This window comes from Peromyscus maniculatus, chromosome 1 (genome assembly GCF_049852395.1).
Source record: "Peromyscus maniculatus bairdii isolate BWxNUB_F1_BW_parent chromosome 1, HU_Pman_BW_mat_3.1, whole genome shotgun sequence".
Classification (NCBI taxonomy): domain Eukaryota; kingdom Metazoa; phylum Chordata; class Mammalia; order Rodentia; family Cricetidae; genus Peromyscus; species Peromyscus maniculatus.
Genome location: NC_134852.1, coordinates 137,143,893 through 137,164,690, shown reverse-complemented (window position 1 = coordinate 137,164,690; position 20,798 = coordinate 137,143,893). Strand labels below are relative to the sequence as shown.

The following is a 20,798-nucleotide window of genomic DNA, read 5'->3' as shown; positions in this document are numbered from 1 at the left end:
GGGTTTCTGTCAGGTTTGACTGAGGTGGACATGGAGACCTGTCCTGCTTGCTCACTGGCCCGGAGCCTTCAGGCTCCATCTGCTGATCTCCCAAAGGCTTGCTTGGTGCTGGGTAAAAACCAGGTTCCAGGACAGCCCTAATTCTTAAAATAAGCATTGTGAGGAAACTTACCCATCTTCCTGAAGGGGGACATGCCTGGAGCAGGCTGCTTCACGTCCACAAGGACAAGCATCTGGAAACTGCTTGGGTCTCCCCTTAAAGCTGTGGCTACCCCAGCCCCACCCAGGGCCAACACCATTAGCCCAGCGTTTCCTGAGCACTGATGTCTTTTGAGTTTTATTAACAAAAATAACGCTGATCCTGAGAACAAATTGGTGTGGCTTACACCAGTGATGAGCCCCGGGAGGTGGGGTACTGGGCTGGGGCTCCATTTGGCCAGGCCAAGGCCCTCCATTCACACTGAGGTGAGAGGGAGAGGGGAAGCCGGCCCCAGCTGGACTCAGCAGCCTCGCCTGAGCTTTGAAGCCAGAGGGGGTGGAGTGAAATCAAGGTGTGAACTAAAGGGTAGAGGAGAGGCCCAAGGCAGCCATTTGGTGGGGGGGAGGGGGCACTTGAAGGAGGGTGCTGCCAGGCTGGGGGAGGGGGCCGGAGGTCTGAAGGGGAAGATGGCACAGGCCCTGCCTTGGCCTGCTGCATCATGGCTCAGTACATTGGCTTGGATCCCATGTCCAGATATCCTCCAGGTCCTGGGTATGGTAGAGGGAAGGGGCCCCCCTGAATGAAGTGTGGGGCAAAGGATGTTACAGACGGAGCTGCCTGGTAGGCAGAGCCCCCTGGTCCAGGCTGTAGCTCCAGGAATGCAGCTGAGTAGGGGGCTGGGCGCCCAGGGTCTGGAGCCTCAGGGAAGCTGGGGTTCCTGAAGTCAGGAGAAAAGGGTATCAGGAGAGGAGAGGCACGCACCCTCCTGGAGCACCCAGCCCTCCGTGCACCTCACCTGGCTGGTAGGTGACTGGGGGCCCCATGGAAAGCTGCAGGGTGCAGGAGGTAGGCCTCCGCGCTGGGACCACCACATGGAGGAGCTGGGGCAGAAGCAGCTTCCCGGGGGGCTGGAGCCTGCTCTGGATCTGAGTCCCGAATGTCCCCACCCAGGGTGGAGTCACAGGGCCCCCCGGGTGTATCTGAGGAGACAAAAGGCACAGGTTGGCTAGGGAAGGCTCAGTGTCTCAAGCTTGGCCCCATCACCGTCAGGAGAGCACTCACCCCCACTCCCACAGGCCTCTGTAGCCACTGGCTCTGGGCCCCGAAGTTTCCTCTTCACACGGGCATCTCGCTCCCTGGGGAATGATGATGATGGTGATGATGGTGATGGTGATGATGACGGCACTAATAGTACTTACCAGGTGCCAGGTATTTCACCCTATCAGGCACCCTGTTGGGCAGGTGCTATATTATACCCATTTTACAGATAAGGAACTGAAGGCCAGAAAATTAAGCCACTAAAAAGCAGCAGAGCTGAGGTTTCTCTCTGACTTGGACTTGGTTCTTCAGTGCTTTCCTCCTTGGGTTATCAAAATCCAAGAAAACACCTTCCCAGCTGCAAAGGCCAGGCATCTGCCGCATCACAGCCTTGCTGGAGTCTCCGCACCTGACTGCTTCTTGCAGGAATGCCTCCCTGACCTTCCGTAGCCACACACACCTCCCTCAAGACATGTCACTGTCTACATTTGGGATAGACTAGAAGCTCTCCCAGGGCCTAGGTCAGCTCCTTGGGGCTGTATTCAGAGCCCACGCCCAGGTCTTGGATTGGTAAGCAGTATCTGACTTCCGATCACTTCCCTGACTTGCTTTTTTCACTCTCCTGCCTCAGGGCCTTTGCACATGTGCTTTGCCAGACACCCACGTGGCTCCTTCCCTGACTGAAGGTCTTTTCTCAAATGTCCTCGGGTGCCTTTTATCTGCCACTTCCCTCCCGTCCTTCCTATCCTTTCCACGCTTTATTGCTCATTAGAATTTATACGTTTCTCTTGTTTTTGTCTACACTGCCCACTGGAATCTCGACTGTATGACGACTGAGCAATTTTAAGTATTTAAGAGTGGATCAAGTGTTTTTACTCACCATCATGTTCCCGGTGCCCTGGCAGAGTGCCTGGCACACAGTAAGCAATTAGTAGACACCCACTGAATGAATGATGCCCACCTCTTACAGTTTCTGCCATTCTCTCGGAAACCTTTGGCAAAGGGATTGGCGGCAATCTTCAGCTGTGTGATCTGAGAACACACATTCAGGTCAAGGCCCCCCGCAGCCTGGGCAGGGCACTGCCCCTCCCTCAAGCAAGGTCACTCACTCACCCTAGGGTTCTGGTAGGCTGTCACAGAGATGAATGTGGTCTCGGGAAATCGGAAGGAGGCCACACCTCCCCAGTGTTGGCTGCAGAGCTGGGTGGCCCTCACCAGATGGATTCGGGGCTGGTACTTGTGCATGGAGTGCAAGATCAGCTGGGAGGGAAGAAATGGGGTGATTCCCTGACCTGGCTCCCAGCCTTAGCTCTCCACCCAGTATCACCCTAAAACCCCATCAAGGAGTCCCAGCCTGGGCCTCACGTGGCCATGGGGGTCCAGCGTGCTGTTGGTGAGCTTAACGCGATGGAAGGATACTGGCTGCCGCATCCAGTGGGCACCGGTGGCAGGAGAGTCGGGGTGAATGTAGACGCGGTCAGGTAGGCGGGGCTCCGCCTTGCCACTAGGCTCCCAGTGCTGGCCCTGCCACCGGTAGCGGGCCCCGTCCACTGGAACCACATCCAGAAGGAACAGGTAGCGGGCCTCCGGATCCAGGCCAGTGACCGACACTCGGCAAGCAGGGAACATGCGCCTGCACAGGGGAGAGGGGAGGAAGGGCGAGGCCTGGAGCCACCCACTACCAGACCCGGACCCAGTACTAGCAAAGGGACTGGAACAGGCACCGTGATTTTGGCACAGTAACAGCAAGAGAGGTTTAATTCGATTCTCTGGTGCAAAAATCTCAGCGCTGGAAGGCTTCTTCCATCTTACAGATGGGGAAAAGGGACGGACAGGCTAGGGGTCCCCCGGCAGGCCAGTCTCCCCACTTACCCCTCCACTCTCCACTCTAGTAACAACATGGCGCAATCCTGTCTCAGAGCCCCTACCTCTTCCTGCCCAGGCTTCGGACCCCTGTCCCTTCAAACTCTGCAGAAACCATGGTGACCACCTTCTTCCTGAGGAGCCTCTCGCTCCCACCTAACTGGAGCACAGACTAACCTTCTTCAGAAATAATAGGTGCTGGGCCTGGGGACAGGGTTTATCCAGGGCTCAGGCCTTAGAGACCTTGCCAGAGCTCACACACTGATCACTTACCTTCCTCTAGGGTGAGCTAGGACTTAGCCACATACTGACCCTGACCCTGGACTGATTTTCCTGACCCTGGTCCCTGGCTGGTCCTTACTCCTTCTCACGCTGTCTCTGAGTTAGGCCACGAGCCAACCTATAACCCATCCAGACTTCCGTGCCCCAAGCACAGACTGACCTCTCTGACCCTTAATAGAATGGCTCCTAAACCCAGCCACAGACTCTCCGGACTCATCCTTGAACCTTGTTACAGTGTAACCCCCGTCCGTCCAGAGTCACCGACAGTGTCAGGCCACATTCAGATTTTGCTCTCTGGGTGAAACACTTAAGCCTAGCTCTGTCCCCAGGAATTCTATCCTTTCTAGAAACTGACTCGGCCACCCCTCACCTGCCAGCCTTGGTGATGATCATCTCTGTGCCCACAGCGCTGAACTCCTTCCACAGTTCCTGGTTCTCCAGGCTCAGGCTGACCCCAGGAAGCGAGTGAAGGGCCTCTGGAGGTGGTGGTGCTGTCTCGGGGCCCAGAGATGGCAGAAGGGGCAAAGGAGGGGGCGCGGACAGAGTGTGGGGAGCTGCCTCAATCCCAGAGAGGAAGCAATCCAGTTTAGAGGTATCCAAATCTGGAGATGTGGGAAGAATGAGGATCCAGGGGAGGGCCACATATTCCCGGTCTCCTGCCCCCTACCCAGAGCCGATCCAACCGCTCACCAGGGTAGCGGTAGCCCTCTGCCAGGGCAGGTGGGAAGCTAGAGTCTGCCCCAGGCTGGGGGTGTCCCAGACGGTAGCCAGTCCCCAGGGAGGGGTACAACTCTCGTGGATGGTACATGTTGGTAGTTTCTTCTGGCCTTGTGTCCCGTTGCTAGAGTCCAGGGTCTAAGAGATGCCCCCTTTATAGCTCACAGCACAGCCCCTTCCAAACCAGAGATCACAGCCCCTCCCCTCCCTGGGGCCCTGGAGGTGGGCAGGAATGGAGACCCCTGGGGCCTCGAAGGGGTCCAAGAGGAGGCCGGATACCTGGGTACCCTCCCCTCTCCCTCACGGCTTCACTAGTCCCGACCCCCTGCCCCCTCATTACATAATTAACTCCTCGGCCTGATTGATCCCTAGGGCTAGGATAGGGACGCAGTTTGGCGCTTCCGGCCAGCTGGTCTCCGTTCCCACGGAGGGGGGAGCCCGGCAGGGGGGGGGCAGGGGTGGGATCTGGGTCCTGGTACCAAGTCTAGGATCCCGGGTTAGACCCTAAAGCCCCAGACTTTCTGGAAGGTGACCCCTCCGTTTTCTTCACTTGGAGGACTAGCCTTGAGAAGTGAACTGGAGGGCAAGTGCAGAGTTGGTGCCTGAGCTGACATGCCAGACACTGGGCATCTTCAAGAGACCGCAGCAGAGCGCTAAAGCCTAGAGTCCTCCTTGGTTTATAGTCTGAAAAACCTCCAAGTCTCAAAAGTTGAGGGGCGTGCACAGCTCCAGTCTCGTGCTAGGAGAGCGGTCTCGCGCCGAGAAACACAACTACATTTCCCAGTATGCACTGCGCCAGACGCACGCAAAGGCCACAGACAGGCAGTGCTGGGGTTGTTGGGAATTGTAGTCCAGAGAGGGGGTAGCAAAGCCAGAAAAGTGGGGGCCTTCCTTGAAGCTGCCTCCTAGGCACTGAAGCTAGAGGTCAGAGGCTAGACCAGCTTGGCCTACTGTTCCTACCCCATCCCCCCTGCTGAGGCTCAGAATGGAACCTATCCATAGGAAAGGAGCCTGGACTCCAGGTCCCCTGCCTGCATTCCATGTGAGCCAAGGGCTGTCTCCATTTCATTGTTTTATTATTTACAAACGCTACAGAACGAGAACAGACACGCTGCGGGTAAGAGGGATCCAGTGGGAGAAGTTCACAGGAAGATAGTGCACCGGGGCCATGAGAGCAGCGCACAGGCCGTATCTATGGGACAGGCAGGACAGGAAGGGGTTAAAAAATGAGATCCAAGCCAGCCAGATCGCAGGGAGGTACTGGGGGTGCAGTCCCCCTCCTGGTCTCCCCCCCAAGGTCACAGTGCATGCAATAAAATATATGTACAGGAGCTGGATGCTTCCCCTGTGGGGGCCCTGAGGGTCCAGAGCTCCCTTCAGGAGGAGCGATCCCAGTGGCTCCCCCTGGCGGCCAGGCCAGGAGGACGCCACATGCGTCAGGAGCTAGCTCAGTCCCAGCCGTTGTCTTTGATCATGTGGTTGAGTTCAATGATGTACTTCCCCTCTTTGTATTTCTGGCTGCTTTCAAAGGCTTGCTCCTGAAAGGAGAGAGAGGGCTGCCATCCACGCACAGGGCTTTCACCACCAGCAGTGGGGTTGGGAAATGGATATGATGGGTTTTGTTTTGTGTATGAAAAAACTGTGGTCCAGAGAAACCCAGCTACCTGCCCCCCCCCCGCCCCCCCAACTGGCAGGGCTGCTTCTCCCCTGGAACAGAACTTTGAATCATGGGTGCCTTTTGAACATTAAAGACAGCTCCAAACAGGGAAGTACCTAGAAGACTTCATAGTCCAGGGTTGCAAACTGGTGGCCTAAGGGTATCTCAGCCTATAGGTAGTTTTGTTTAGATAGCAGAGAGCTTAATAGAAATAACTTTAGGGGTTGGGGATGCTTAGCATGTGGGAGGGCCTGGATTTGATACAAGTACCGCATTAAAAAAACAAAACAAAACAAAAAACCCCACTAAACTATAAACATACATGCTCACTCCATTTTGCCCCAGCCTGCTTTCCCTGCCCTAAATCTATGCTACCCATTTACAAATCCACATACAAATCCACAGTAACTGCTTGGTTTTCTAGACATCTGAGAGGCTTTTGTTGTTTTTGAGACAGGGTCTATGTAGCCCTAGCTGTCTTGGAACTCACTATGTTATACCAAGCTGGCTTAGAACTCAGAGATCACCTGCCTCTGCCTCCTGAGTGCTGAGATTAAAGGCGTGCACCACCACACCCTGCTGACATTTGAGTGTTTTTTTTTTTTTCCCCAAGACAGGGTTTCTCTGTGTAGCCCTGGAACCTGCTCTGTAGACCTGGTTGGCTTTGAACTTATAGAGATCCGCCTGCCTTTGTCTCCTGAGTGCTGGGATTAGAGGCATGTGCCACCACCGCCTGGCTGACATGAGTTATTTTTTTATTTATTTTCTTTTTTGTTTGTTTGTTTTTCGAGACAGGGTTTCTCTGTATAGCTTTGCACCTTCCCTGGAACTCACTCTGTAGACAAGGCTGGCCTCGAACTCACAGAGATCCGCCTGCCTCTGCCTCCCGAGTGCTGGGATTAGAGGCATGCGCCACCACCGCCCAGCTGACATGAGTTTTTAGCCTCTGGTCTAGGTCACATATTTAGGAATTTCCAAGGGGCCAAGCCACCTGTCAGGGACACACAGAAAATCTGTGGCAGGGCCAGAGGTAAAGTCAAGTTAGGACTGTCCCTGCCTGGGGCATCCAGCTCACAAGAGCCACTCCAAGTGATGCCTTGCCCAACTCCTTGTACATTCCCCAAAGCACCCCCTTTGCTACATCTAATCGGATCCTGGTGAAGCTCTTCCACGCCAGGTAGTGGCTTTATGCTCCACTGCCAGATAAGGAAATGAGACTTGAGGTTGTGAAATCAGATGCTAGACAGCACCAGAAGCAACGTGAGCCGTGCAAAGGAGATCTGTGGACCTAATTTCCACTTAGTTGTGTGACCCTGGGCAAATGTCCTAACATCTTCAGACTCGCCCTGTCTTCTGGAGTAAGATTCTGCCATCAGAACCGTTGTAATGATTGAATGAGAGACTATACACCAAGTGTGTTCATGTGCATGGCATATAAGCATGCACTAAATGCTGGCTCTGCTTGCTCTTTATCTCTAGGATGGGGGCACTAGTGCCTCCGAGGGAAGAGGAACGTCCGTCCTCAAAGCTCTGTAGAATGCAAGGGACCAACACCAGTCCCTAGGGAGAAACAGTATGTTCCGTCTGTGCTGAGCCAGCCCTACTCTGAAAGGTGTATGCTTTCGAGGAAGAAGGGATGTGAGGTTAGGTCAAAGGCCGGCCTGGGGTCAGAGATCACGCACTCACATATTTCCAGCCCAAAGTGGTCTTGCAGTTCTCGCAGTGGATGTCAGCGACAGCATGAAGTCCTGTCAGCAGCACCCTCTCCTCTGCTGGCCCGCAGCCCACATTCACCCTGTGGGGATAAAGGGTGGTCCCAGGGAGGGTCTCAGCAGCCCAGAGCCCCCCTCTAGCTAGCGTATGCAGTGTCTGTTCTTAGCCTCTAAGAGAGGCCTGATCGTGGCTTCCTGTCTGAAACAAGGGACTCTGGGAACATCGGCATGATGCCAGGGGTCACAGGTCACACCAGAGGTCGGGAAAAGAAAGGAAGGAGGTGAATACTCACACAGAGTTGAAGAGGTAGGCACGGCCCTGACTGCCCTGGAAGGACTGGAGGGTGGTGGGAAGAGGAGAGGAGGGGTTAGGGCCGTTGGCGGGGAGTGGCCAGGCAGCCCCTTGCCATTCTAGCTAGACTCGGCGGTGGCCTGCTTACCTTGGAGATGAGGTCGTCGTGGTTGGCCAGGTGAGCACGGCAGTGGGCACAGCTATACCTCCGGTGACAGTCATCCAAGTAGGCCTGAAACGTCTTGGGCTTGGAAATCCGCACCATGGCGGGGGCCAAGGGCAGTGGCCCCACGCGGGGAGCGGCCCACGGGGAGCAGAGGGAGCCCAGTGCCTGCCAGGGAGGAGAGGTGGACTGTCAGGACCAAGGCCACACGTATGCAGGCAAGCCCAGAACTATGGGGACTCTGTCACACTTGGCTGCTCTCTCCGGTCCCTGGAGCCAGGAGTCTCACCAGGGACCAGAGTCATCTCAGTTTTGACTCACTGAGGAGGCCTCAGGTTGCATCAGCGGGTAAACTGAGGCTAGGAGGAGCTCCAGGTGAGTCACCCACCTGCTTCTGGCCTCACCCCTGCTGAGCTGGCATCTGAAACGGGAAGAAGGGGCTTCAGAGTGGATGGGGTGCCAGTTTTCAGTTTCGAGGGAGTATGGGGGGGTGGGTGGGTAAGTAACTGACTGGTCCTTGGGGCCCTATTTGGACGAGGGGCAGGACAAATGTGGGGTACATGGAGTTCTCTTGGGGAAAGGGTCTCTCACCTGGAGACAGAAGGCCTCCCCAAAGGAGGAGGGTCCCCTAGGAAGAGGAGGGGCTTTTACCTGGAGGCGCCGAGCCTCGTCTCCGCCGAGGGGATCTTACCTGCATCGCCAAGCCTTACCTGAGACCCCAGGGCTCACCTGGGGCGAGGGGATGGGGGCGCGCGCGGGGGAAGGGGCAGTCCTCGCTTGCGGGGCGGGGGCGACGCGCAGCGACGCCGGGGCAGGCCTCACCTCGCCTGGGCGCGTGGGGGGCCCGGTCCGCGGGGTAGCCTGGCCTGGGAGTGGGGGGCGCTCCTGATGGGCGCCGTCCCCCCCGGCCCGGTTCGCAGCCGCCTCGACTTGTTTACACCGAGACCAGCTGCTGCCGCGTCTGCGGCGGGAGGGGGAGGGGGCCGGCCTCCTGTCCCGGCGGCCGCCGTGGCCAATCCCAGGGCCGCATGCAAATGAGGGGGCGGGTCATACGGCGGCCAGCGCAGGCAGGGCTGCCCTTCCCCCTGCTCCCCCGCTTCGGCTTCGCCTGCTCGCCCGGAAATGCGGCTGCGACCCGCAGCCTAGCCCGGAGGCCGGTCGGTGCCCCGGGCCTGATTTCGCTTTTAACTACCCCCGGCGCTCGAAGAGACAAGGATTCTAACCCGACGACATGGGGTTAGTAGGCGTCTATACGCACCCTCCCGAGAAACAGTCGTCATTGTCTTCGTTTATCCACTGGCCAGTCTGGTCACCCTGCCCCACAGTCCCGTAGTTTCTCCGCTTGGCCAGGTTCTGAGGTTTGGAGAAGAGATCCTCTCCAGAGATTATCCCGATGGTAAGAGTCAAAGTTGAAATTCTCACTTTTCCCAAGCACGTGGAACAGACTCTTAGAAGGGAAGAGCTAACGGTTGCCCTTTTGCTAGTAGGCTCCCAGGAACCAAAGCTTTAGGGGGACTCAGTCTCTACTGCTGGGCATCCTCTGCTACCGGGCATCATCCTCTGCTCCCGGGCATCCTCTGGTACGCCTGGCCTCCAGGTTACTGTAGATCTGACCCCAGTGGAAATGTCTGTTAAAACATGTGTCTGCATACACAGACTTGTGTTCACTGCAGAGTCCCAGTACCCATCAGGCCTGAAAATTACTGCATTGGGAATATCTATTAAATGAGGTAGGCCCCAGTGTTGGAGATCAGAAAGTGGACAGTCCGTACAGTGGGGGAGCCTGTGAGCTCACCCATGCCTGCCTGCTGCAGCTCAGTGTGTAAGGCCAAAATCAGCAGCGTGAGGGAAATCAAGTCCTTTGTTGTATGCCTGGGTCTTTTAATGGCTTCAGGAAAACCACTCATCTATGGAACTCTAGAGTGGGGCCAGGACACCTGGGTTAGCTTACTACAGAGTGGAGGCCACGCTGGCACAGGGTGTGGTGCCACTGCTGGGTCTGGAATGTAGTGGAACAAGTGGGCCAGCCTAATTAGGCCCCCAGAATTTGGGGGTGGTGGTGGTCTCACTTTGTAGCCTTGGCATCTAACTCAGAGGTCCACCTGCCCTGCCTCTCAAGGGCTGAGGTTAAAGATGTTCATCACCAGACCCAGCTCATCCCAGGTTTTCTTGCTCTCCCCTAAGATGTGTGCCTCTCACGCAGTATGTATTAAACCCAGAGCCACGTTCGTGGTGTGCAAGCACTACATCATTGAGTTCCATTTCCATCTTCAGAGTCTTCAGGATTGACCCTCCAACTCCCCGATCCATGAACTATGTGCTGACAAGAAAATATTTATTTTTCTTAAAAAGAGAGGACAGGGCCTCAGACTGAGGAGGCAGGGGCCCTTGGTTCCTTCTTGTCTAGGTAGTGTCTCAGGGCCGTGGGGAAATCAGTCATGACACCATTAGCCCCCAGGTTGAAGGCCACTTCAAAATCCGATTCTTCATTAAGGCACCAAAATAGCACCTGAGCAGGAAAGAAGGACCAGGTTAGTTTCCAAATCTGCCCAAAGCTTCCTTTAACTTCCAGGAGGGGGCACCCTGTTCTTCTGCACAGACCTCTCTGTAAATGGAAGTTTCTGTCCCACCAGCAACTCCCAAATACCTGGCAGCCACTTCCCAAATAATTGGCTTGGAGGCTTAATATTACTTATAAATGCTTGGCCGGTAGCTCAGGCTTTTTACTAACTAGCTCTTACACTTAGATTAACCCATAATTCTTACTTATGTTTAGCCAAGTGGCTTGGTACTTCTCCTCAGTATGACAATCTCATCTTGCCTCCTCTGCATCTGGCTGGTGACTCCTGACTCTGCCTTCCTCTTCCCAGAATTCTTAGTTTGATTGCCCCACCTATACTTCCTGCCTGGCTACTGGCCAGTCAACATTTTATTTTATTTTATTTTTTTATTTTTTTTTTTTTTTTGGTTTTTCGAGACAGGGTTTCTCTGTGTAGCTTTGCGCCTTTCCTGGAGCTCACTTGGTAGCCCAGGCTGGCCTCGAACTCACAGAGATCCGCCTGGCTCTGCCTCCCGAGTGCTGGGATTAAAGGCGTGTGCCACCACGCCCGGCCAGTCAACATTTTATTAAACCAGTTCGAGTGACAAATCTTTACAGTGTACAAGGGGATTATTCTATAGCAGATGTCCCAGCAATGGTGAGCTGGAGCTGATGGTTCCTTTTTAGGGACTTTCAAACTGGTTATTAAACACAGCTATTATTAATGGATGGTGGTGGCACACACCTTTAATCCCAGCACTCAGGAGGCAGAGGCAGGTGGATCTATGTGAGTTTGAGACCAGTCTGGTCTACAGAGCGAGATCCAGGATAGGCACCAAAACTACACAGAGAAACCCTGTCTCGAAAAACAAAAACAAAAACAAAACAAACAAAAAAAAAAGAAAGCCTATTTAAAACAAAGGTAAAAGCCGGTGGTGGTGCAGGACTCTAATCCCAGCACTTGGGAGGCAGAGGCAGGTGGATTTCTGTGAGTTCCAGGCCAGCCTGGTCTACAGAGTGAGTTCCAGGACAGCCAGGACTACACAGAGAAACACTGTCTTGAAAAACCAAAAAACAAATAAATAAACAAAATGAAATTGGGGTGTGGTGGTACATGCTTGTTTTTATAGCACTGAGAGGCAAGAGACGGAGGAAAGGGAGTTCAAGGATATCCTCTGCTATATAGGGAGTTCAAGGGCCAGCCTGGGCTATGAGACGTGTCACAAATAATCAAAGAACTGAGTTGCTCAATGGTGTAACACTGGCCTGCCATGTGCAAAGCCCTGGGTTTGCTCCCTAGTGCTGCAAAGCAAAACAAATACCACAAGCCAGGGCCAGTGAAATGACTCAGTGAACACCTGAAGACCTGAGACTGGTCCCCAGGAGCCAATGGTGGGAGGAAAGAACTGATTCCTGGAACTTACTCTCTGACCTCTCCATGCACACTGTGGGATGTGCCTCCCCCCACGTACACACACACACACACACACACACACACACACACACACGAGGTAAATGTAATATGTGTTTTAAGTTAACTACTAAACAGCCCATTACTAATTATTTTACCATTTCCTATGTTCTCATCTCTTCTCTCCGTTAGGGCCTCTTTAACCAAGCTAGCCTCAAACTCTCTATGTAGCTGGTGATGACCTTGAACCTCTGTCCTCTCCTTCCATGCCCCTAGTGCTCAGGTTACAGGTATGTATCACTATTCCTGTTGTTTTTTTATTTTGTTTTGCTTCTTTTTTTTTTTTTTTTTTTTGGTTTTTCGAGACAGGGTTTCTCTGTGTAGCTTTTTGCCTTTCCTGGAACTCACTTGGTAGCCTAGGCTGGCCTCGAACTCACAGAGATCCACCTGGCTCTGCCTCCCGAGTGCTGGGATTAAAGGTGTGCGCCACCACTGCCCGGCTTGTTTTGCTTCTTGTTGTCCTTTTTATGAAATTATTTGTATTTATTTAATTTTTTTAAAGGTTTACTTATTTATTTTATAGGTATGAGTGTTTTGTCTACATGTATGTCTATGTACCAACACAGGTCAGAAGAGGGCATCTCGTCCCCTGGAACTGAAGTTACACGGGATTGTAAGCCAGTGATTACGGGTGCTGGGAGCCAAACTTGGGTCCTCTAGGAGATCAGCAAGTATTCCCAACTGAGGAGCCATCTCTCCAGTCCCTTTTCTTTTCCTGTGCTGGCGACCGAACCCAGGGCTTTGTGGCTGCCAGGCAAGCGCTCTACCAACCCAGCCACATGCCCAGCCATTGGTTTTGAATTTAAAACAATTTGATGATGTTTATTTATGTGGGGGTGGGTGCACAGCACACCAGGTGTGCGGGTCAGAGGACAGCTCTTAGGAGTTCCGGGTCAAACTCAGGTCATCAGGTTTGACAGCCGAAGCCACTGAAGCACCGTAGTGCCGTCCCTGTTCATCTTTGTTTTGTTCTTTTGAGGCAGGGAGCATTATTTAGCCCAAGCTGGTCTAGAACTCACCATCCTCTTGCCTCTGTGTCCCAGGGACTATGTGTGCGAGTCCCTGCAGCTGGTTGACTTGACACGGTCTCTAGATGTCTTAGTTTCACAGGCAAGGGTCCCGTCTTTAAACACGTGGAGGTCAGAGGTGAGAGGGGGCTGCTAAGGAACAGCTGCTCTCCTCCTGCCTCATCCACACAGGCAGTGGCCCAAGCTCCTCTCTGGGAGTTAACTGTTCCGTCTGTTCCCACTGCGGTCACTCAAGTTTGACTCCTGTTCATGGCCGCATCAGGCTCTTAATGACACTCTCCTGTCCCATCATCACACGGTCTCCATGTTGTAGACCAAGTGAGTCTTACTGTATGAGTTTATCTGGGTCGTGTTCCCTACGGCAGACCTTCAAAAGCTTCCCTCCCTGGGCGCTGAGGATCGTGGTCCTGTTAGACATGAGGCCAGTGGGTCTAACTGACCTCCCCGCCCTTAGCCACAGGAACCCACTCAGTCCCTCGGAGCCCAGCCTTGTGTCCTCCAAGCTTCAACCCTCTAGATGCCTGCCTGTGATGTCCTTCTTCTCCCCAAGAACTGTCTTCCCCTCACTCTTCTTCCAGCTGACCCCACCTCCCTCTGTCTGTGGCCCATAATACTGGCTCCTGTCCTTAGCTGTGACATCACATCCCACGTGGGGTTGACAGGCTCCTTTTTTCCCCCATGTTTGATAGAACGCTCTCATCCCAGGTGAATGTGTGGAACCATTTCAGTGAGGCTTGCTGACTTAATGTCCAAAGCCAGGCACAGTGGTTTATGCCTGCAACTCCACCATTAGGGAGGCAGGGGCAAGAGGATTGCCATGAGTGAGGCCAGCCTGGCCTACATAAAAGACCAGATAGCTCAGTGGTTAAGATCACTAGTTGCTCTTCCAGAGGACCTTGTTTGGATTCCCAGCACCCACATGGTGGCTCACAGCCATTTGTAACTACATTTCCAGGGGATCTGATGCCCTCTTCTGGCCTCTTTGGGTACCAGGCCCACATGAGGTACACAGATACACATGTATGCAAAACACCCATATGCATAAAATAAAAAAATGAAAACAAGCCAACAAAACAAAACCATGGCCAGGCAGGGTGGCGCATGCGTTTAATCCCAGCACTCAAGAGACAGAGACAGGTGGATCTCTGTGAGTCCGAGGCCAGCTTGGTCTACATATCAGGAGTTATATGGTGAGCCCCTGCCTCAAAAAAACCCAACAAAAAGGAGGCCAGTGAAATGGTTCCGCAGTTCAGAGCACTGGCTGCTCTTGCAGAGGAGCCAGATTTGATCCCAGTGTCCACCTGGCAGCTCACAACTGTCTGTGACTCTGGCTTCCAGGGATCTGACGCCATCTTCCAGCCTCAGTGCCAGGCCGGATAGATATGCAGGCAAAACACTTATTACACATAAAACCAAACAAACAAGCCCACCAAAACCCAAACCAAGATGCCTTCACTGCTCCCATAGACCACTAATCAAGGCAGAGCAACAGGGTGGTTCCCAGCACCTTCTCAGCAGGCCCCAGCATCATGACCAGTGGTGAATGCTTATCAGTCCCTGATTAAGTACCAGGCACACATTCAAAAGAGCTACCGATACCATTCTCTGCATTTGGGGTGTGTGTGTGTGTGTGTGTGTGTGTGTGTGTGTGTGTGTGTGTGTGTGTGTGTGTGTTTCAAGACTGGGTTTCTCTGTGTAGCCCTGGCTGTCCTAGAACTAGCTCTGTGGATCAGGCTGGCCTCGAACTCACAGAGATCCGCCTGCTTCTGCCTCCCAAGTGCTGGGATTAAAGGTGTGCGCCACCACCGCCCGGCTCCATTCTCTGCATTTTATAGGCGAAGAAACTGAGACTTGGGTGAGATCCTGCCCAAATGATCCACCTTGTGGCACAGAATGGTGGAAACTGTATAGACTGGGGACCAGCTCCTTGCTGGGGGGGGAGTGGTTGAGTCCTCACCTGTATCCCTCGGTCCTGCAAATGTCGGATCAGGCTTTTCCTCATGATGAACCTGGGAGGAAGGATGGGGGTGGCAAGGGTGACGATACAGGGGTGAGAGGGACAGAGGAGAAGGGCGACGGCAGGTCCCCGTGTGGACCCTCCACCCAGCAGCCCTGCCCACCTCACCATTTTGTAACCGCAGCTGAGAGTCGATTCATCCATCCCGAGGAAAATGGGAAGTAAGTCCTGTGGAGAAGCGGCAGGGTCAGCTCCTTGGTGTGGCCCCTCCAGGTCATCCCTCACTCCTCCCCCGACTCCCACCCCCCACCCCCTCCCTGTCACAGGGGTGGAGTGGTACAGACTCTTTGACCAATGTTACCCTGGCCTGGCCTGAAGAAACTTTGAAGCTGCCCACAGTGAGAGCCTACTGTGTCCTGGAGTCGTTGGTTTAAGAGCTGGTCTCTTTCCTGTCTTTTTTCTTTTTGGTTTTTCGAGACAGGGTTTCTCTGTGTAGCTTTGGTGGCTGTCCTGGATCTCGCTCCGTAGCCCAGGCTGGCCTCCCGAGTGCTGGGATTGAAAGTGTGCGCCCCAGCTCCCTTTCCTATCTTAAGGACAGGGACTGAGTCTTAGACAGTGGGCTGTGCTGCAGATCTAAAGCACATCAGTGAGGGCCCTGGGACCCGCTTGGCTCCAGAACTGGACATCACAGGGGTCCTCCTGGTTGAGTCTGGGTGGATTTTTAAAGACCAGTCTGGAACTTGCAACCCTCTGGCCTTGGCCTCATGAGTGCTGGGATTACAGGTGTGTGACGCAGTGCCCAAACGTGGAAGGGTCTTCAGATGAGACACTGCTCAATAGGCTGGCTACTTGTCACAACTTACCTCACTTCCGGGATGATTTTAGAGCTGTGTCCTAGGTCAGACTCTGGAGTTTGCCTGGGCTCCATATTTCCAACTGTGTGACCTTGGGCCAGTCACAGAAACTCTCTGCATATCTGATACTAATGTGTGTGTGTGTGGGGTCATGACTTTACCCTTCCGGAGGGGGCACTGTGAGGTGATGACCAAATACCCCCTGGTCTGTGAAAACCTTTACCCTGTGTAAACACTGCAAACACAGCTTTGGAAAGGGGCTGTGGGACTAGCCAGCCTTCCTGAGAACCACGTAGCTGAACCAGAGCTTTGAGGAGAGGCCTGGAGACGTTGTCAGAAAGGCCAGGGAGGAGGCAGGCCCCAGCTAAGGAAGTACCTAGTTCCTAATTCTTCCTCCCATGGTCACTCTGTTAACAGCGCTGCTGGAGGGTGGACCGACCCAACCTTTTGAGAATGAGAAAGCCACGCCGTCAGCCCAGAGGGCCTGACCCAGGCTCGTCAGCTGTATTTCCTAGACTGACCTACCCACATTATTACACACTACTACAACTCCACTGACCAGAGAGGTTTCCCATCAAGGTACTCAATGAATTCCTCCGAAAACTGCTTACTGATAAGGTGTTTGCCTGCAAGTCAGGGCGTCACAGACTCCTTAGTGTTCATGAATGCCAGGCAGGAACTACAGTGGTGCAGGGCCGTGATCCCAGCACTAGGGAGGCTGAAGCAGGAGGATTGAGAATTTGAGGTCAACCTGGACTATAGTGAGACCTTCGTTTTAAAAAAAACAAGATCAGCCGGGCGGTGGTGGCTCACACTTTTAATCCCAGCACTTGGGAGGCAGAGGCAGGCGGATCTCTGTGAGTTCGAGGCCAGCCTGGTCTCCAAAGCGAGTTCCAGGAAAGGCGCAAAGCTACACAGAGAAACCCTGTCTCGAAAAACCAAAAAAAAAAAAAAAAAAAACAAAAACAAGATCAGGCCTTCTTGATGACTTAGTGCAGTGGTTCCCAACCTTCCAAGGCTGCGACCCTTTAATACAGTTCCTCATGGTGTGGGGACCCCCAACCATAACATTTTCATTGCTACTTCCTAACTGTAATCTTGCTACTGTTATGAATCATAATGTAAATATCTGTGTTTTCTGATGCTCTTAGGCGACCCCTGTGAAAGGGTCCTTCCATCCCCCAAAGAGGTCTCGACCCACAGGTTGAGAAACATTTGCTTAGTGGCTAAAGGCCCTTGCCATGAAAGCCTAGGTAACCTGAGTCCAGTCTCTGGAGCTTATATAAAGGCAGAAAGAGGGTTGTCTCTGGCCTCCAAATACATAGCATAGCGCGCGCACACGCGCGCACACACACACACACACACACACACACACACACACACACACGCACACACGTATAACAAATTAAAAACAAACCAGGATGTGACTCGGCTGGTAGTTGTTCCCCAGCATACACCGTGTCTAGCACTGACTAGAACCAGGCAGGTGTGGTGGTGTATGCCTATAATTGCAGCACTAGTGAAGCGGAGGCAGGAGGATTAAAAATTCAGTGTCTTCCTCAGCTGCTTAGTTCCAGGCCAGCTTAAGACACATGAAACGCTGTCTCAAGAAAACAAAACCAAACCAAATCTATAAGGGGCCATGGGGTTGGAGAGCTGGCTCAGCGGTTAAGAGTGCTTGCTATTCGTTCAGAGGACCTGAATTTGGTGCTAAGTACTCATGTTGGTTGTTCACAACCACCTATAACTCCAGTTCCGGGGGATCTGACCCTCTTCTGGCCTCTATCCCTGCACATATGAGGTAGGCACATACACACACACACAGTGTAAAAAAAAAAAAAAAAAAATTTAAATAATCTTGGTAGCCGGGCAGTGGTGGCACACGCCTTTAATCCCAGCACTCGGGAGGCAGAGCCAGGCGGATCTCTGTGAGTTCGAGGCCAGCCTGGGCTACCACGTGAGTTCCAGGAAAGGCGCAAAGCTACACAGAGAAACCCTGTCTCGAAAAACCAAAAAAAAATATTTAAAGAATCTTGGTGATGCTGAGGGAACTAGGGAACTGGGGATCCTGGGCAGCATGGCCTGAGCTGGGTGTTTCCAAGCCTTATCTCACCCCTGGTACCTGTTGATGATGGTGGGCAGGAAGCAGAAGAAAAACTTCTCAGGGATGGAGACAAAAGGTAGCAGCCCCAGGTAGTAGAGCAGCAGTATCCAGATTGATCTCAGTATGGTGAAGGCCATCGGCATGTCAGGGTTCTGGTGGTGAGGGGAGAAGTGAGAAACAGGACCCATCGCGCCTGGGACAGCAGAGAGTTGGCATGGGCCCACGGGGTCAGGGCTGGACATCAAAGTCACACTTGAACAGTGTAATGGTTAATCCTGTCCACTTGATTAAGAAGTGGCACCGCCGGGCAGTGGTGGCGCACGCCTTTAATCCCAGCACTCGGGAGGCAGAGGCAGGCGATCTCTGTGAGTTCGAGGCCAGCCTGGTCTACAGAGTGAGTTCCAGGAAAGGCACAAAGCTACACAGAGAAACCCTGTCTCAACAAAACAAAACAAAACCATAGTAGCAGTACCCTGGAGTTTGGTGACACACAGCTGTGGCCATGTCTGAGGATCTTCCCACAGAATTAGCTAAGGGAGGGAAGAAACCTACCCTGAGTGCGGGCAGCACCATCTCTGTGGGCTAGGAGTCTGGATAAAGCAAAGGGGGAAAAAGGAAGAAGCCAGCCCAGGCATCGTCTTCACCCTTCAGCGTCACTACTGGGTGGCTCTGTTTCTCACGCTCTCTACCCCTAGCAATTGGGCCAAAGTGGCTATGGGTCAAAATCTCTGAAACCAGGAGCCATGAGTTGCTTCCTGAAGTTCTGTTACAGTAACAACCAACTGACCAACACAGCCAGCACTGGGGGGTCCCTAGCGCTGGCCTCATGGCGACACCTCGGCAGTGCACATGGCCACAAGCGTGGTCCTGCTGCTCCAAACCCCACACTGGGGACTGTGCTCAAAGCAGGGCCCCCTAGCACGGACTCCCCGGGCTGGGGTGGCTTCTGGCCCCATAGCAGAGAACGAGGGACTCACGGCAGCCTTGCACTTCTTCATGACTGAGTTCTTCTCTGAAGCCCAGATGGTGATATCACTGCGGTCAAAGCTCCTAGCCAGGTTGGCTACCTAGGACGGGAACGAGGGGAGTGAGGGAAGCCAGGCCTCCTCTCGTGGGCCTGCCCTCACCTGCCTGGCTTCAGTACCACCTTGTGAATGAGCTCTTCATTTTTTTCTTTGATCTCCACACTCATGGGCAACCTTGGAAATTTCTGGAATACGTCCTCCAGTCGTATCATGTGTCGATCTGACCCGTGGGCAAATTGGCCTGGGAGTCAGGTCACAAAAACTGGGGTCAGAGTGGGAAAGCTGAGCTAGAGCGGGGTGGGAGGGGTGGGGGGATGGGGGGTGGGGAGAGTATGTGAGAAGATGGCTAAGCCGTGCGAGGCTGGCTGTACACATCCTACCTGGTGAGAAATAGATCTCCAGTTCTGTCTTGTAGAGGGGCAGTTCCTGTGGGGAGCAAATGTCATCAGGACCCACGTGTGCAAGCATGTCACCTCTCAGTATGAGAGGCTGCAAAGCTCACCTTAAAATCCAGGCTGTTCACATCCTTATTTAGGCCTGACTGGCGGGACAGGTTCTTGTCGTGGGATACCACCACCACGCCATCCCGTGTGAGCTGGCAGTCAAGTTCCAGGAGATCTGCTCGCTGGGCCATGGAACTACGGGAGCAAAGGTCGGTGGGGGAAGAGGACCAGGGAAGGACCGGGGCATGTACTGGAGGGGAGATCCTGGGACAGAATTTATGGTGGGACCTGTGACCCCACCTGCATAATTCCAGGGGCTTCCAGACACGCAAATTAGGAAGTGAGTAAAGAGCGCCCTCGGCTGCCCTGCAGAGCTCACCCCACAACCTGACATGTCGGACTTACTTCTCTATGGCCTCCATGGTATTCTCCAGCCGTTCTCCAGACCCTGTGGGAGGCAGTTTGGGTGGGACCCTGGGGCCTGGCCTGACCTTCCTGCCTCCCTCTCTTCCTGATGGCTTCCACTTGCTTCAGGTTTCCTCTCTTCCCATCAGCCAGGTTGAGCTGGCCTCTCCTTCTCCATCGCGTGCCCTCCAGGCCCCCGTGACTCCCCTTACCCCCGTCTTTACCATTCCCTCACACCTTGTACCTCCACTCTGTGCTGCCCACTGGGGCACCTGTCTCCTCAGGCTCACTCCACCCCCCAGGTGGCTGCTGCCAACCCCTCCCGCCTCCCTGACTCAGCTCACCTCCGCGGTGGGCAGCCAGGCGGATGGGGAAGGCCGGAGCCCTGGCTGCGTGCAGCAGGTGGGGTCGGCGCAGGAAGAAGATGGAGAGCGCGACATAGCAGCCCAGGGTGGGCAGGAGGAGGTACAGGACAGGGACCATAGCCTCACCCCTCAGCAGGTGTCTGCCACAAGTGCAGCCTCCCAGTCCCGCGGGGCTCTGCCGCCGGCTGCCGCGCCTACCTGCCTGCCTGCCTGCCGAGCCAGTGTGGGCTGGCTCCACTGCTGGGCAGTACCACGCCTGGGACCTGCTGAGCCTGCTGCCCTGCTCCTGGCACTCGGCCAGACTGCAGAGCTGGGGCAGGCACAGGAACCCAGGCAGGCAGCCCTGGGCTTCATGTCCACCGACTTTTCATGATCCCAACACCCCCTTCTGTTCTTGACTGTGTGTGTGGGTGGGTGGGGGGGTCACCATTGTTTAGACCTTTCTGTCTCCCATGGGTGCTTGTGGCCAGGATCTGTAACTGCCTTTGCCACTTCCCAGGAATTTGGGGATGGAGGGTGCCCTGAGTCACAACAGATCACCCCAGCCGGTTAAACAGGAAGCTGTCAGGGAAGACAGTGACTGAAGGAAAACTGACCCCTTTCCAGGAGACTGGAATTCCTTTTACCCCATCCTCATCCCCGGCCAGCTGGAGCCAAAGAGGCCGCGGAGGGCCACAGCTGGAG

The 20,798-nt window shown here is 54.1% G+C and overlaps 3 protein-coding genes across 7 annotated transcripts; all 3 read right to left on the bottom strand.

Moving 5' to 3' along the window:
- Nucleotides 1-5: 5 nt before the first annotated feature.
- Nucleotides 6-5,013, bottom strand: Tbx6 (T-box transcription factor 6). The gene is made up of 8 exons (XM_006977099.4): nucleotides 4,073-5,013; nucleotides 3,753-3,984; nucleotides 2,603-2,870; nucleotides 2,351-2,497; nucleotides 2,199-2,269; nucleotides 1,262-1,335; nucleotides 996-1,179; nucleotides 6-917 (listed from the first exon to the last, which is right to left on the bottom strand). Exons 1-8 carry the CDS (start codon nucleotides 4,188-4,190, stop codon nucleotides 704-706), a joined length of 1,308 nt encoding a protein of 435 aa, XP_006977161.1. The 5' UTR covers nucleotides 4,191-5,013; the 3' UTR covers nucleotides 6-703.
- A 145-nt stretch (nucleotides 5,014-5,158) lies between these two features.
- Nucleotides 5,159-8,888, bottom strand: Ypel3 (yippee like 3). Of its 5 annotated transcripts, none has more exons than XM_006977100.4 (5): nucleotides 8,746-8,888; nucleotides 7,909-8,091; nucleotides 7,762-7,805; nucleotides 7,443-7,551; nucleotides 5,159-5,637 (listed from the first exon to the last, which is right to left on the bottom strand). In XM_006977100.4, exons 2-5 carry the CDS (start codon nucleotides 8,023-8,025, stop codon nucleotides 5,548-5,550), a joined length of 360 nt encoding a protein of 119 aa, XP_006977162.1. In that variant the 5' UTR covers nucleotides 8,026-8,091; nucleotides 8,746-8,888; the 3' UTR covers nucleotides 5,159-5,547. The 5 variants fall into 5 exon arrangements, with proteins under 5 accessions (XP_006977162.1, XP_076408689.1, XP_076408678.1 ...); XM_076552574.1 differs by lacking the exon at nucleotides 7,762-7,805 and adding an exon at nucleotides 8,312-8,344 and having other exon boundaries at nucleotides 8,746-8,877; XM_076552563.1 differs by lacking the exon at nucleotides 8,746-8,888 and adding an exon at nucleotides 8,245-8,323.
- Nucleotides 8,889-10,244: 1,356 nt separating this feature from the next.
- Nucleotides 10,245-20,749, bottom strand: Gdpd3 (glycerophosphodiester phosphodiesterase domain containing 3). Its single transcript, XM_006977101.4, has 10 exons — nucleotides 20,094-20,749; nucleotides 19,750-19,792; nucleotides 19,404-19,539; nucleotides 19,282-19,327; nucleotides 19,024-19,142; nucleotides 18,854-18,943; nucleotides 17,895-18,028; nucleotides 15,087-15,146; nucleotides 14,919-14,970; nucleotides 10,245-10,432 (listed from the first exon to the last, which is right to left on the bottom strand). The coding sequence occupies exons 1-10, from the start codon at nucleotides 20,230-20,232 to the stop codon at nucleotides 10,289-10,291; spliced, it is 963 nt and encodes a 320-aa protein (XP_006977163.1). The 5' UTR covers nucleotides 20,233-20,749; the 3' UTR covers nucleotides 10,245-10,288.
- Between the last annotated feature and the right edge of the window lie 49 nt (nucleotides 20,750-20,798).